Raw genomic sequence first — 15,722 nt, forward strand, 5'->3', positions numbered from 1 at the left:
CAGCCCCTTTCCCAAACAGAGGAGCCAAAGTGAATGGAGGTGGTTGTAGAACTCAGCTTGAGCCACTGCTCTTAACAGCCCACACCTCAGATGGCTGGTGCTTCCATGACTCCGTGGGGCTTTGTGGAACCAAGCTGTGATCACAGCCAGGACAGGCCAGGTTCTCCCAGGCTAGAGTGAGCCTTGAGTCTGACTGGGTGCTGAGAATTGGACCTGGAGTCTGCATAGGAGAGTTAGACTTTTTATCTTTTTGTACCTGCAACATCAAATTGTGGGCTTCCATCATCCTCCAAGAAGGACCATGGTGGCTGGATCCAACCACCAACAACCTCACAGTCAAAACTTGATGGCCGGTGGGCAGCAGTGGTTTCAGATCTCCTGGGAGTCCCAGAGTCTGTTATTTGGGGCAAGTCAGACATCTGGGAGGCCAATTTTCTCTCTCTGTCTCCCCCTCATGCCCATCTCAGAGCATCTAGGCACAGAAAAGAGAGCTCTTAGCAAATCAGCCATGGTCCCTGCCCCCATGGGGCCTCCCTTCTACGAGGGGAGACTGGTGTTAAACACGGAATGACATGAGCCATCGTTGCTTCTGTGATAATGAATATTAAATGAGTTAATATGTGTAACATGCTTAGTGTAATGGCTGGCATATACTAAGTGCTCAATAAATGTTAGTTATTATGATTTTTATTCATTCATTCATTTACTCTGCTTTTAGTTATTCACTTACCCACTTATGTAATAATTCATTCACACCAATTTCTTATTCATTCAGCACAAATTCATTGCACATCTTGCCTTTGTCTGTTCTGGGCTTATCCAAGCCCAATTTCCTCCCATGGTAAATGCTCCTGAAGTTCAGCACAGGCCCAGGAAGTCAAACTGACTCCCATTTACCTACCTTTAATGATGGCAGTGCCTCTCCCCCAAAAAAGTGACAGCAGATGATCCCTTGGGGACCTCTGGCAGCATGTAACCACACTTAGAACATCTCTCTCCCACCAGGCCAAATGGTGCTGAGTGTCCCCACACTGGCAGCCAAGCTTTCCTGAGCACCAACCAGATGCCTTGAGTCCAGAGCCCAGCTATGGCTGATGCAAAGTTGAAGATCCGAAATTCAAGGAATCAGCAATGAGGAATCTGAGCCAGGCATATGTATTGATTTCATGATTTATTTATATATCTCCCCACCCCTTCCAATACTTGAAAAAAAAAAAAAGAATGGCAGTACCAGAAGGCATTGGTTAAGTGTCCCAGGAACCACACAAGCAGTGACTCCTAAAGAAGTTCAGAGGAAGGAGAGAACCCATGGGGAGGGGGTGCAGTGGGGGTGTGTCAGGGTGGGCTCCATGGAGGAGAAGTCCATCTGGTGGGGAGAATGGTCTTGGCAAGGATGCAGACTGGCCGGTAAGGTGGGTCCATGCAGGAAGCTGAGGGAGGTGGAAGGCCCGTGGGGCTCGAGCGCATCTGCCCGCCCTAGTCGGGGAAGAGCAGGAAGCCAGAGAAGACGCTGTCGGAGCCCTGGATGCCCACCATCTCGTAGTAGTCATTGACAGCCAGCCACACCTCCTCGCCCACCTGCAACCTCAGCAGCACACCGCCTGAGTTGACCTGATTGGTTTTGGACGTGTGGCCACAGAAGGTGACCACTTTGACGCCGCTGCGGTACAGCAGCACGCACAGGTTGGCTGTATGCGACGCGTGGTAGACAAAGTAGTAGAGGCCGGGGACTTTGCAGGTGAACTTGCCAGTGCTCGTGTCATAATCTCCCTGCGGGTTGGTGAGGACCACGTTGAATCTGATCAGGCTGTTGGGTGCAGGGGGCTGGTGGGTCTGCCGAGCGACCGTGAACACTGACTGGAATTTCTGCTTGTATCTGCCCTCCTCACCTGGCTCTCCAGGGATGCCCATGGGGCCGGGCACCCCTGGCATCCCAGGGGGTCCCATGGGGCCATTTTTCCCAGGATGGCCGGGTAAGCCGGGTTCTCCCTTCTGCCCTTTGGGTCCTCGGATCCCGGGAATGGCTGGGATTCCTGGAGATGGAGAAGGCAGAGAGAAAGTGATAGGGTGGGGGACAGGGAGGAGGGACCCTGAGGGTGTCTTCCAGGGAACACAGCGCTGGCATTTGGTCTCTAGAATCTCCTTCTCATAGATGGGCTATCTCCCTAAGAGCAGGGTGCAGGGAGTTAGGCTTTGGCTGGAGGGGAGAGAGAGAGTCTGGTTCAAGTCCTGCTTCTCCACCGACCTGCCCTCTGACCTTGTCTAAGGCACTTCCCTGTCTCTTGGCCTCAGTTTCCACATTTGTGATGAAGCAAGTAGGGAGCTCAGAGCTGGGCGGGATCGCAGATGCCATGACTGTCAGCCCACGGACAGATGGCATGTGGCCACAAGTATCTTGTTTGGCCTGCACAATGTTTTTTAAAATTTTTAATTGGAGCCCAACATGAACAAATTCAGAACTTATTTAAAATTTGAAATTCTCAGACCTTCTTGACAAAAATCAGAAGGTTGGTCAGAGGCAGCTTAAGTTTCAGGTTCTGTCCACTTGCATCAGCCCCTTCAAGACCTTTTGCCTAATTTTGTATTTCTGATTTTTTTCAACTTTTTAATTTTGAAATATAGAGTCAAAGAAAGTTGAAGAAACAAAAGAACAGGGACTCTTCACCCAGTTTTCCCCAGTGACACAGCTTGTATGACTAAAGTATAATGTCAAAACCAGGAAGCTGACATTCCTAGAATTCACAAAGCTTATGTAGACTTCACCAGTTTTATATACACTGTGTGTGTGGTTCCAATATAATTTTGTTACATGTGTAAATTTTTGTAACCACTCTCACCTCTGCAATCAAGCGTATCTGTCAGTTTGTATTATTTTTCATAAAGAAGACCCTCAACATTTTACAAGCTTCAGAGTCCCACAAAACCTGTATCTGCTCCTGAGATGGATTCCCCAGGTTAGCACATGGGAACCACTGGAAGGAGCCGAATAGAAGCCGCCCCACTGCAGGGCCTGCTCTCTCCAGCTCACCCCAGCCCCAGTCAGCCCACGTCAGCCCCATGACAGCTGGCCTGGTTCAACTTCCCTCATGTTACCGATGAGGAAGCCGAGTTAGAGACTTGCCCAAGGCCGTGCAGCCAGTTTGAGGTGGAGTCAGGTCTCTAACTCAAGTCTGGAGAATCCCAGTGTCTCACTCTGTTCCAGCCCTGATGATCTGAGCCTCTGTGAGATTCTTCTCCCCTTATCTAAATCATACTCATCTTTTAAGGGCTGACTCCAGTTTCCTCTTCCAAGAAGCCCTCCTTGACCGCTCCCATCAGCCCTCATGTTTCCTTTCCTCCTCTGACTTCCGTCAGGCTGGGTGACTGTGCAGACCCATTTACGACAGATCCTCTATGGCTTATGAACCTCTTAGGCCTCAGCATTAGGAGTGTGGGGTCGGGACCCAGCAGACCTGGCCTTCACATCTGTGACCCTGGGTGGGCGACCTCCCTCCCTGAGCCTGTATTTGCTCAGTTGAGATATGGGCATAATAGAAGAGGGAGTCCCTGAAAGGGTGGAGTGGGACAGGCACAGTGCCAGGCACACCATAGGAAGCGTGCTCTGGAGTGTCTGGTCCTCGTGATGGCTGCCAGTGATGCTGAGCAGAGCAGCGTCTCATCCTTCGTGATGTCCTCAAACCACCAATTGAGAGGGGGCCAGGAAACAGCAATACAGAGGGGACTTGAGAGGCAGCTGAGGGCAGTGGTGGAGAATGTGGACTTGGGAGTTGGACAGGATCCCACTGTGTGACTTTGGACAAGTTGCTCAATCTCTCTGAACCCCAGCTTTGACATTTGCAAAATGAGGGTCAATCACTTCTTCAAGGGATTGTGGCCTCGGTTTGATCATTTCCTAAAACTGAGACCACACCTGGGACTTGGGGGCTCAATCACGGGTGGCCATCAGCTACCCTGGGCAGGGAGGTGGTCAGAGGCAGCTGTGAAGTACAAGCTCCTGGAAAATGGCAGACCTGGAGGCCTCATTGAGCTTTGAGCTCACCCTAAGCTCACCCTAAATTGGAGAATTCCTTCTGGAATGTTGGTGCCATTCCCTCTATCCAGGAGGGAAGATGACGGTGGGACCACTCCTGAGGACGTTCCTCTCAACTGGCCTCCCTCCTTTCCGCCGCCTCTGTCACCCCATCACCTCCGCTCAGTGTCACCCCAGGCCGGCTCCAGGCATGCCCAGCATCTGAGACGTGCCCAGCTCACTCACAGACAAGGCACTCATACCCCCCAGGGCTCCAGTTCCAGCCCCAGTAACCCATTCATAGCCTCAGCCCCCTTCTCTTATGCCAAGGATTGCCTGTGGACCTCCAACAGAAGTTTCTCTGGCTGCGATCCTGACCTCCTACTCCCCACCCCTCCAACTATCCAGAATCCTAAGGAGGGAGGTGAGCATGGATATCTGATAAAACCAATGATAAAATAGCCTACACCTGCATAGACCTCCCAGGTGCTCAGGGCTGTTTTATATTTAAGTTAACTTAATCCTCACAGCAACCCTGTGAAGCAGGTGCTACCATCTCCTCGTTTTACAATGAGGAAACTGAGGCACTGCGAGGTTAAGTAACTTGTGCGGGTTCACATAGAGGGAATCAGTAGGGGCTGGGATTTGAACCCTGGCAGTCGTGCATTGGATATATTCACTGTGTGGGCCCCAGCTTCCCCAGGTGCCCATGTTGCAGGGCAAGAAGACTTTCCCTGCACTGTCTCCTGTGAGCCTCCTGGACACCTTTGGGGGCAGGCGCTCTTATTCCCTCCCTATAATTGGGTAAGAAGGAGGGGGAGGACGGAAGTGCGCCAGGCCCAAGGTCACCTCTGGGGTGGCCTGAAGCCTGGGCTCTGAGGATAGAGGAGCCAGACACACCGTGAGAGTCCGACTCTGCCCTGGGGCAGGCGTGGCAGCAAGGCAAGCACTTCCTGCTGTCCCCCGCCCCCTTGGTCAGCCCCAGACAGACACTCTGATCCCTGCCCCAGACCCAAACCCCCAAACCAGGCCAGCAGACTCACCTGGCTCCCCCTTGGGCCCCGGCAGTCCGTCGTACCCATCCTTCCCTGGTGCCCCGGGCAGGCCGGGCATCCCTGGGATCCCGTAGCAGCCTGTGTTGGCTTGGCCCCTGAGGGGCAGCAGCAGCAGGAGCAGCAGCAGCTTCAGCCCAAGGTGGGGCAGGGAGCTGGGCCCCATGTCCATCCCGGAGAAGGAACTGGGAGGGAGAGAGCTGAGCTGTCCCCACCAGCCCCTCACCTGCCCCCAACCCTCTCATTCCCCAGGGCCCATCCTCCTCAGCCCTCGGGAGCTCGCCTTCCTGCCTCCCCCAGGAGCCTCACCATGGATGGATGGTGGGGCCTTTTCTTCAGCCCAGGCCCCGGGGCCCATCAGGAGTGGGAACCCTCCTTCCCCTCACACACCAAGCTGCCCCTGGCACCACATTTCAGGAAGGTGGCGGAAGGTGGAGGAAACGGCCATGTGCCCATACCTGGGCAGGGGTCCGGGCCTCACCTGCGGGTGGGTGGTTTCTGGCCTGGCACAGAGATGTCCTCAGATCTGCTTCCCCTCTCCCAGGCAAGAGGACACGGTGTCCGAGTGGTCAGAGCAAGGATTGCCCAAAGCAGGGCTGGGCCCACTCCCCTTCTCGTGCCCTCCCCCAATCCCACATCCCCTTTCCCAGAATTTTCCCTGACTTGACACTTTCTTTTGGGTGCTGAGCCAGACTGACCACAGCAATACCCCATCCACACTCCCCTACCGGCAGTCAGTGTCCAAAATGAGGAACTGTCCCCTGCCCCAGCATCTGGCTGAGGGCGTGTGTGTGTGTGTGTGTGTGTGTATAAACACAAGCCCCCAGGGCACAGACGTCCCCCAGAGTCAGGTTCATCCCATCTAATGACCAATGTTAGCATTTGCTTTGCCTGAGACTCAGTTTTCCCAGAATCCCTAGGAGGAAGTTATTATCCCCCTTTACAGATAAGGAAACAGGCTCAGGAGGATGTACACCGTTGCCCAAAGTCACACACTGAGTGGTCTCTTGGGGCCCAAAGCCTTGCTCTGACCCCTCTGCTCAGCTGCCCCCAGAAACAAGCCTCACATGCACTTGTCAAGTTGCAAGCCTTGTTCTAGAACTTCCATGTGCCCCATCCCAGTGGCCACACTTGGAGGTGGACCCCCAGGATGGACCCGCTTTGGCGGCAGGCAGCTGTTGTGGTGCACGGGCTGCCCTGGCTACAGAGCCAGGGCCCTGGCTTCTCCTTCCAGCCCTGTCACTGCATGGACCAGATGCCTTCAGCAAATCACTGGTCCCTCTGGCCTCCCTTCTGTCTACTGGGGTGGCCTTGGCTTTCAGTATTGGTGCCTCTTCCTTCGTTGGGGCACCTGGTCTTCCCTGACGGTTCCATCTTCCCTGCCAACACCACCCTCCTTGCCTGCATCCTGGGGGTGCCCTGCCTCTGGGCTTGGAGCCCACCATGGCTGGTGAGGGGCTCCCCATCAGGACCAGGCTGGCAGAGCTGAGAGGCCTTCTCCCCTCTCCCTCTTCTCCTCACATGAGATTCTAGGGATGAAGGGGCTGTCAGGCAGTAGCAGGGCTCCAGCCTCGACCCCACACCTGCCACCTGTGTCCATTGGTTCCCCCTCTGTAACATGGAGGCTTCTTACAGCTCCAGGCCAGTGGCTGGGATTCAGTGCACAACACACGTGTGATGCCTTGTCCCGTGCCAGGTATGGGCAGGTGTCCCATGCCAGGCATGGGCAGGTGTTCAGAGCTCTTCCCCTGCCTCACTGAGGAACCCTTAGGGTCTCAGTCTCCCCTTCTGTGTCTCCACCACGTGTCATGGGACTGCAGAGTGTGGGGTGAGTTAAGGGGCATGAACCCACTTGGCCCTAGGAGTCCCTGGTGGGTGGAAGCCTGGGACGAGAAGAAATGATGGATACTGCATTATGGGGCTGGGGGCCACCCAGCCTAACGGCTCTGGGCTCCTCTCCTCCCTCTTCACCTCCTCTGCGCCTGGGTTCGGCTTGTCCAGCAGGTGGCAGCCTTGGCCCACGCTCAACCCTCCCGTGCCCCGCCCACTTGGCCCCGCTCCGGGCAACTCCAGTTCATTCCCCTCCCGGAGGGGCCAGAGATTTTGCATCGGGGTAGTGGGTGGATGGTGGGGTATGGGTAGGATTTAGGGTAAGGGGGTGGCCGGGCACTCACTGCACACCCCATTTCTCTAGCTTGGCCTCTACTGCCGCTGATGGAGCCTCCACCCCTGGCATTTTCTTTGCGTGCCCTAACCCTGTGGGGTCAGGCACCCCTGGTTCAGCCCCAGGGCCCTTCCCCTTTCTGGCTGTGTGTCCTTGGGTGGATGTCTGCTTTCTCTGAGCCTCAGTGTCCACATCGATTTTGCTGGGATTAAATACATCAATGGCCGTGGAATGCCCAGCACGTTAGGTTCCCGAAGACCTGTCTCTTTTCCCGGTGCCTGTGAAACAGTGTGTGTTCTGGGTGGGCGAGGCGGGGGGAGAACAGGGCTGAGCTGACTCTGGAAGGGAGCTGAGGGCTACCCTGAGGCTGTGGAGGGTTCATCCTCTCCCTGGGCCCCCCTCACTTCTTCCCGACCCCCAAAGCCTGTTGGCAGGGCAGGGGCAGTCCCAGGAGGGGGTCTTGTACTTTAGAGGTGGGTATTCAGGTTGTGCACTCGAGGACCATGAGGCCATTTGTGCATCTGGCGGTGGATGGGAGGGACAGCCCGTGTTTCTGAGGATGGCCCTGTGGGAGTTTGAGTGTATGTGTTGGTGGGGGGGGGGGTCCGTGTGGGAGAGAACACAGGCATTCTGAGGCTCATGCATGCTGGAGTGAGGAGGATGTGTGTCCCTGGGTGAAAGGAGTGTGTCTGGGACACATGTGTAAGAGAGAGAGAATATGCGATGGTTCATGGATGTTACTTGTATGTCTGAGGCAGGGGCTGTGTGGTATGATGGCTTGTGCCTCCCTGAGTGTGTCTGTGGGTGTGAAGGCATAACTGGTGTGTGCGTGTGTGTGTGTGTGCAGCACAAAGCTAAACCCAGCTTCCTTTGAGAAACTGCATGGTGCATTGGACATTTTCAGATCTGAACTCCTGGCCTCCTTATTTCTCCTGCATTCGAGGGACAGGGTGGGGTTTGCTGCTTTGTAGTAGCTTCCAGACAGACAAGTAGGGCCCTGGAATGCACTGTGAGCATTCAAGACTCTCCCAGCCCCCAGCCTGGGCGGAATGTCCAGCAGGCAGCAGAGGCAGCAGCCCTGGTCTCCACACCTGCCAGGTGGAAGCCCAGGGCTGGACTCAGGCAACCTAGCTTCAGGAAGGACTGTGGAGTGCCCTTGGGCCAATTGCTTCCCCTCTCTGATTCCTGCCCCTGCCTTCCCAATACAGGGTTGGAAAAGCACCTGTGTGATGTGTCATGTGCTTCACAGAAGCCAGGGAGGCTGGTGAGGGTAGTGGTTAAACACAGGCTTGGGCATCAGTAAGACTTGGGTTCAAATCTCAGCTCCTTCCCGCCTCCCCACCCCCCAATTTTTTTTTTTTTTTTAGAGATGGAGTCTCGCTCTGTCACCCAGGCTGGAGTGCAGTGGCGCGATCTCAGCTGACTGTAACCTCTGCCTCCCTGATTCAAGCGATTCTCCTGCCTCAGCTTCCCAAGTAGCTGGGACTACAGGTGTGCGCCATCACGCCTAGCTAATTTTTGTATTTTTAGTAGAGACAGGGTTTCACTATATGTTGGCCAGGCTGGTCTCGAACTCCTGACCTCAACTGATCTGCCCGCCTTGGCCTCCCAAAGTGTTGGGATTACAGGCGTGAGCCACTGTGACTGGCCCCCAGATCCTCCCCTTAGATGCTGATTTGCTGATTGATGCCTACTCCTTGCAGCTTCAGTTTCATCATCTGTAATGTAGGGCCATCATACCATACCCAGAGCTTGGTCATAAAGATTAAATAAAATAATAGCAAAAACTTCCATAGCCCTTGTTATAAACTGAGCACTGCTCTACAATTTTCATATATTAAGTCATTTAATCTTCCCAATGACCCTTTGGGATCATCAGTCCCACTTTACAGATGAGGAAACTGAGATCTCAGAGCTCGGTTAACACGCACATGATTAGACAGCTAATAAGTGGTGGCATCAGGATTCGAAACTGGGTAGATGAGGCTGCTAGGACATGCTAAACACATCATGTGAAATACTAAGAATGGGCTGGGCGTGGTGGCACACGCCTCTAATCCGAGCACTTTGGGAGGCCAAGGCTGGAGGATCACTTGAGGTCAGGAGTTCGAGACCAGCCTGGCCAACATGGTGAAACCCCTTCTCTACTAAAAATACAAAAAATTCACGGGGCATGGTGGCAGGTACCTATAATCCCAGCTACTTGGGAGACTGAGGCAGGAGAGTTGCTTGAACCTGGGAGGCGGAGGTTGCAGTGACCGAAGATCACTCCATTGCACTCCAGCCTGGGTGACAAGAGCGAAACTCCATCTTAAAAAACAAAAAACAAAAAAACATACTAAGGACGGGCCTGACTCTTAAGCACTGGATTGTTATTATTCTTAGGCCTCCCTCTCAATGCCCCGAGTAGCAACTGAAGCTCATGTTCAGCAGACACAGACACAGATGTTTATTCCAGGAAGAGGTCTAAGAAACGAGCTTCTTAGAGCATGTGTCACGGGGCAGCCAGTCCTGGGGCTCTCAGAGCCAGCCCCCTCCCTTCAGCAGCTGAAGCAATAGCGCCCCCATTTTACAGGCGGAGCATGGAAGCCAGAGAGGTGGGTGGGGGAGGGGGTCCTTCCCTGGCTCAGGCAGATGGGAAGATGAGGAAGCCGCTGAAGACGCTGTCGGCCTCAGAGCCCTGGTAAATGTGACCCTTTTTGGGGTCTTTTTCAACCCAGACCTGGTCACCCCGCTGCAGCTGAAGCACCATGCCCCCTGACACCACCTGGAAGAGCCCCTTGTTGGTGGTGTCACAGAAGCCCAGGGAGCGTCGGACCTGGCCCCTTGAGGAGGAGACGATGGACAGGCAGATTTCCCACTGGGACAGCACCTGGAAGGTGAAGTAGTAGTAGCCGGGTACAGTGCAGACGAATCGGCCGGAGTGGTTCTGGTACGGTTCTTCCTGGTTGGTGATGACCGTGTCGAAGATGACCACGTTGCCCCCCATTGGGGGGTTCCGCCGAATGGCGGAGAAGGCTGGCCTCGGCTGGTCCTTGATGTTTCCTGGGCTGCCCTTGGTGCCTTTAATTCCCGGGATGCCACGGGCCCCGAGGGGGCCGCTGGGCCCTGGGTAGCCCACCTTGCCGGGGTTTCCAGAGGGCCCAGGTTCCCCCTGGTCTCCTTTAAGGCCTTGGATGCCTGTCCGGATGCCAGGGGCCCCTGTGGGGAGAAATGCCAGATTGGGAGTGAGAGTCCAATGCCTACTGGTCCTCAGGGAGAGAGCTGGACCCCCTGAGTCTATGGGATAAAGGGCAATGAAGCACCTGGGCCTTCAGGACATCGATTCTGATTGGCTGTGTGATTTTGGGCAAGTGTCTCAACCTCTCTGAGCCTCCACTTCATCTGTAAAGTTGAGAGAAGTGTCAACAGGCACTTGGGAAAGTGTCAGGTTCTGGGAAATGCATGGAACTCTGGCTGCTTTGCTGTGTTCCTGCCCAAGGCTGAGGACTTCATACCCCTCTGGGGCACTGACCTTGACTTGGCTTCAGGTTCAGGTACCACATGTAGGATGCCCGGATGCAAATTATTGCAAATGTCTATGTGATCCTTCTGGTCTGCTTTGGACTAGGAGGCCCAGGGTGATTCCATGAGACTCCCTTTCTACTTTGGTCAGGACCTCTTCCCTTTTCCATTACCCCTGGCCTTTCTTCTAGAATGTGAGTCTCTGAAGCCTGAAGGGGCTGGGGAGGGGGAAGCAGGGACAGTGTTGGGGGTGCTGGAAGGAAGTGAAGGGACAGATGCAGTTATTTGATCCCTCTCTATGTGCAAGGTAGTGTTATTTTTCCATTTTACAGATGAGCCCACTTAGGCTCAGAGAGGGCCAATAACTTGCTTGAGGTCACACAGCAAGGCAGTGGCTCCTGAGTCTAAACTCTGAGTCCTCGTTTTTCTGGCAAGAGAACCATGAACAAGGACTCAGCATTGCTGCCAGAACTTTCACTTTCACTGGTCAAAGCAAGTCATTCTCCAGAGGGGGAAGGTGAAGCCGAAGAAAGAGGGCCCAGGCAGTGAATGGGGAGTGGAGAGGCCTGAGGACATGGCCCGGGAAGGCTAGGCCTCCCTTAGCGCCTGTGGCCAAGTACAAACTAGAGGATTCATGGGGCACTGGGGGCAGACGGACTCCTGATTCTCAGTGCCATCCCAAGCCTTCGCCCTGGAGGCCAAGTCAGGCCAAGGTCCAAGGGGCTGGGTCCCGAGGAAGGGTGCTTACCCGGCTCCCCTTGCTCCCCCTTGAGGCCTGGCCGCCCCGGTCTGCCAGGTCTTCCTGCCTCCCCTTTCTTCCCATCTGGTGCTCGGCACAAGTCCTCGGTCACCATAGAGGCCAGCGATATGGCCAGCACACAGACCACCAGCCATCCCCGGGGACCCTCCATGATGCCTCTGTGGAGACACGGGAGGGCCTGGGCAGGTTGGACATCACACTCACACCCAGCTCCCACCCTTGAGTCCCATGCACACAATGATTTATGCACAGTCCTCCCCCAGTGCACATGCACCCTCTAGGGCTCTCAATGTCCACTCTCAATCCAGCCCCAGGACCCCACGCATATACACAGAACCACAAACTCACACACATCCACACATGCAACAGAGCACACCCACATCATCACACACTCACACAAACACAGCTCTCATCCATGCACCTACAAAACACAGTAGGCAAACTCAGAAATCCACTTTACCCCCCTTGACACACAACTGATACCCAAATAGACTCTGTCCCTCACTTGCACAGACACACACATTCATACACTCCCACAGGTAATCGATTTCATTGAACAAATATGTATTGAGCGCCTGCTCCTTATTTAATTAACACTGGCTCACCCAGATGGTGGAGCTCTGCATACACACAGGAATTCACAAACGCCCAAAGCGACACCTGCTCACTCTTCCGCATGCTCAGCGCCTTTCAGCATCCACCTGAGCATGGGTGACTGGCTGCCCCTACAGTCCCCTCTGCTGGGTCCCACTGCCAGCTCTAGCACCCCAGGCTTTTCCTGGTTTCTTATGTGTTATGGGGCCAGGACCCAGGAACCCTGGTCTTACCCTTCAGTTGTTAGGTCTAACTCATCGCCTCTCACCCTCCCCCAAGCCCTGGCTCAAGGAGTTAAGGTCCCTCCACTCACCCATTCTGGGTCCTGGATCAGTGCTGCACCCCCATCCCTGTCCTAGAATCAGCCACAGTTATTTCCCTCCCTCCCTGCCTCAGCTGCCTAGCCTCCTGGGCCAGCTCCCCTGGGTCCCAGAACTCCGCAGCCCCCTCCCTCTGGGACTCTGGCCTCACCTGCCTCCTGTTGTCAACTCCAACTGGATGCTCCTGCCCTCCGCCCAGGGACCCTGTGGGCTGCCCAGCAGGAGTGGCGCCAGGCTGTGGCCAAGTTTCACATCCCTTCCTACTTCCCCTTCTCCAGACCTGCCCCCTCAACTTCCCCAGGGGCCAGAAGCTCACCAGGGACATTTCGAGCAGACTTCAGCAAGACTGGGACATTGGGCGTCCTGCCCCAGCAACAGCTGGCGTGGGAGTGGGGGCAGTGAGGCCAGTGCCTGTGAGGATGTGGGATGGAGGCCGTGCAGGGTGAGGTTCTGAGAACCAGAGAAGCACAGAACACCAGAGCGGAAGGAATCTTTAAAAAAATCTGTCCCTTGTAGGACTTTTCATGATTATGAAAGTGACATGCAATTCATTGCCAAAAGCTTGGAAAATACAAAGAAGAAAGAACAGTGCATTGGTGAGAAGGAAGCACAGCAATCTGTTTCTAGACTTGCTGCTTCCTAGTTGCATGTCTTTGGGAAATCACTTGACCTCCTGAGCCCTCAGTTTTATCTGTACATTGGGAACGGGGTCCTATATCATCTGATTATTATAACATTTTAATGACCTGCACATACAAAACACTTGGCACATGGTGAACACTTAGTCACTAGCTTTTGCCAACATTTAAAAAAACAGCAAGTCTAGGTGCTTTGGCTCACGCCTGTAATCCCAGCATTTTGGGAGGTCAAGGCAGGTGGATCACTTGAGGTCAGGAGTTCGAGACCAGCCTGGCCAACATGGTGAAACTCCATCTCTACTAAAAATTTAAAAAATAGCCAGGTGTGGTAGCATGTACCTGTGTAGTCCCAGCTATTTGGGAGGCTGAGCTGGGAGGATTGCTTGAGCCCAGGAGGTTGAGGCTGCAGTGAGCTTTGATCTTACCACTGCACTCCTGCCTGGGAGACAGAGCAAGACCCCATCTCAAAAAAAAAAAAAAAAAAAAAAAGAGATGGCAATGGCGGGCCGTCTGGAATGGCCGCTGTCATCACATTGGCTGCAGCAGGGAGGCACGGCCAGGGCTGCATGCTCCATGTAGCCAGTGGGAGCTGGGGACAGTGGGAACCCCGCCCTCCTGGGCACCACTGCAGCTGCCAAACCACAGCTGAAGACCCAGGCCTCCTGCTTCATGGAGCAGGTGGGGGCCCCCGCCATCCCCCATGCAGCTGCAGCCACCTAAACTGCAGCTGTGGACCCAGGCATCCCTGCACTCTTGGGGGCCCGGGAAGGCCCCCCGCCCCACCCTTCAGGCTCAGAAGTGTCTGCTCCCACTGCCTGGCTTCTCCCTCCTCTTGGCGCCCACTCTGATCTTAGAGCAAAGTTGGTGCTGAGCCTGGGTGCTGTCGCAGCCTGGCTGGGTGTGGGCATGCTTGGGGCAGTGCTGACACACTAGACCCCTGCTGCCTTGGCCCCCTCTGGACTTTGGGCACTGACTAGCATGGAAGGAAAGCCAAGGGGAAACTGAGGGCAGCTCGGCACTGGCCTGCAGACGCCCCTTGGCATGAACAGCCTGGGCACCATGAACAGCAGCAGGAGACAGACAGGCTCCTGGGTGGAAGGGGATGGGTCCCTGGTGAGGCCCTACCTTCAAGCCAGGGAGGGCCTCAAGGCTGGGGGCCAGGCTGCCAGTCCCACACACCAGAGTGGGAACTTATGGTATATTTTCTGGGCTTGCCTATGGCCACCCATGGACCAATCAGTATGCACTTCCTCCTCTCTGAGGCTCATGAAAGCTTCAGGCTCAGCCAGAGCTGGGCAGACATTGGATGACCAGCTGCCGAGAGGAGCTACCCGCTCCAGGGCCTCCTCTCTGCTGAGAGCTGCAGAGATGGCAGAACAACTTGCCTGCAGAAAGGAGCTTCCCATTCCAGGGTCTTCCCTCTTCTGAGAGCTGGAAAGTCGACAGGATGACCTGTCTGCAGAGAGGAGCTTCCCATTCCAGGGTCTCCTCTCTGCTAGGAGCTGAACACTCATCAGGACACCCTGGCTGTGGAAAGGAGCTGCCCCCTGAGGGAGGCTCTGCAGGAGGCTGAGCTGTTCTATCGCTCAGTAAAGCTCCTCTTCGTCTTGCTCACTCCCCACTTGTCTGCATACCTCATTCTTCCTGGTTGCAGGATAAGAACTTGGGACCCATCAAATGGTGGGGCTGAAAGAGCTGTAACACAAACAAGGCTGAAACATGCCCCTTGCTTGCCATGATGCAGGTGAAGGGAAGGAAAGAAGAGCTGCGGCCCTCCGGGAAACCCAGACCTGGGAGCTCCCCAAGCCGGAGCTGTGACTCCCTTTTCGGGGCCCTGTGGTTCCTGGCATCTCGAAGCTTCCGGGTGCCACCATGTTCCCCGGTGCCAGCTGTGGAAGCTGCTTGTGGTGTACTTGGTCTAGCCACAGCCTCTCAGAGAGCTGGCGCCCATGCTGGCACCTGGAGCTGCTCACCCCGCTGCAGCAGCCGGCATGTCTGACTGTGTGCAGTGGCCAGACCCCATGTTCACCCACACACCCTTCACTGTTCCATGCCTGACTTGCCCTGGGCAGATGTGGAACCCAGGCTGGTAATGTGAGCTGAGTGCTGCCTGCCAGGAGGAGTGAGTGAAACAAGCCCAGTGGGCCTGAGCAAAACTTGGGCAAAGGTGCCACCAGCCACAGAGGTTTCCGGCCAGAAAATGACACCCCAAAGATACTGTAACACCATCTCAAAAAAAAAAAACAAAAAACAAAACCCAGCAACAAAAGCCTGTGAATTCTACCATCTAGAGACAATTGCTGCTAGTGTTTGAACAGATCATCTAGCCTTACTCACCTTAACTGATGGGGTGCTCATTACCTGTCAGCATGGCACACTGCATCATTGTCAGCTTGGACCCTGAGAATGCTTTTCTTTAGATAGAGAGGCTCTGTCTCTCCCAGACTGGAGACCAATGTGTTCAGGCCTGGGCTGACCACATCTGTCTGCTTCTTCTCATGAGCATGTTTTTGTTTGTTTGTTTGTTTGTTTTCTGAAAATTTTGCCAGAGGCAGGAGGAGGAAAAGAGGAGGAGGAGGGAGGAGATAAGGGAAGGCTGTTGAAGTGGGCAGATGAAGGGTGGTCTAGAGCCAGGGTTTTTGAGCTTTGGGGACTTCTTTTTCATTTGCAATCTTGTGTGG

At 54.7% G+C, this 15,722-nt stretch overlaps 2 protein-coding genes across 6 annotated transcripts; both read right to left on the bottom strand.

Annotated features, from left to right (window-relative positions):
- Positions 1–1,152: 1,152 nt before the first annotated feature.
- Positions 1,153–5,700, bottom strand: C1QC (complement C1q C chain). Of its 3 annotated transcripts, none has more exons than XM_024929673.4 (3): positions 5,543–5,700; positions 5,053–5,246; positions 1,153–2,033 (listed from the first exon to the last, which is right to left on the bottom strand). In XM_024929673.4, the coding sequence occupies exons 2-3, from the start codon at positions 5,231–5,233 to the stop codon at positions 1,477–1,479; spliced, it is 738 nt and encodes a 245-aa protein (XP_024785441.4). In that variant the 5' UTR covers positions 5,234–5,246; positions 5,543–5,700; the 3' UTR covers positions 1,153–1,476. The 3 variants fall into 3 exon arrangements, with proteins under 3 accessions (XP_024785441.4, XP_024785442.4, XP_034813729.3); XM_024929674.4 differs by having other exon boundaries at positions 5,520–5,674; XM_034957838.4 differs by having other exon boundaries at positions 5,371–5,624.
- A 3,950-nt stretch (positions 5,701–9,650) lies between these two features.
- On the bottom strand, positions 9,651–12,744 carry C1QA (complement C1q A chain). Of its 3 annotated transcripts, none has more exons than XM_024929671.4 (3): positions 12,720–12,744; positions 11,478–11,647; positions 9,651–10,426 (listed from the first exon to the last, which is right to left on the bottom strand). In XM_024929671.4, exons 2-3 carry the CDS (start codon positions 11,638–11,640, stop codon positions 9,852–9,854), a joined length of 738 nt encoding a protein of 245 aa, XP_024785439.1. In that variant the 5' UTR covers positions 11,641–11,647; positions 12,720–12,744; the 3' UTR covers positions 9,651–9,851. The 3 variants fall into 3 exon arrangements, with proteins under 3 accessions (XP_024785439.1, XP_024785437.1, XP_024785438.2); XM_024929669.4 differs by lacking the exon at positions 12,720–12,744 and adding an exon at positions 12,555–12,674; XM_024929670.5 differs by lacking the exon at positions 12,720–12,744 and adding an exon at positions 12,555–12,632 and having other exon boundaries at positions 11,478–11,667.
- Between the last annotated feature and the right edge of the window lie 2,978 nt (positions 12,745–15,722).

This window comes from Pan paniscus, chromosome 1 (assembly GCF_029289425.2).
Source record: "Pan paniscus chromosome 1, NHGRI_mPanPan1-v2.0_pri, whole genome shotgun sequence".
Classification (NCBI taxonomy): Eukaryota; Metazoa; Chordata; class Mammalia; order Primates; family Hominidae; genus Pan; species Pan paniscus.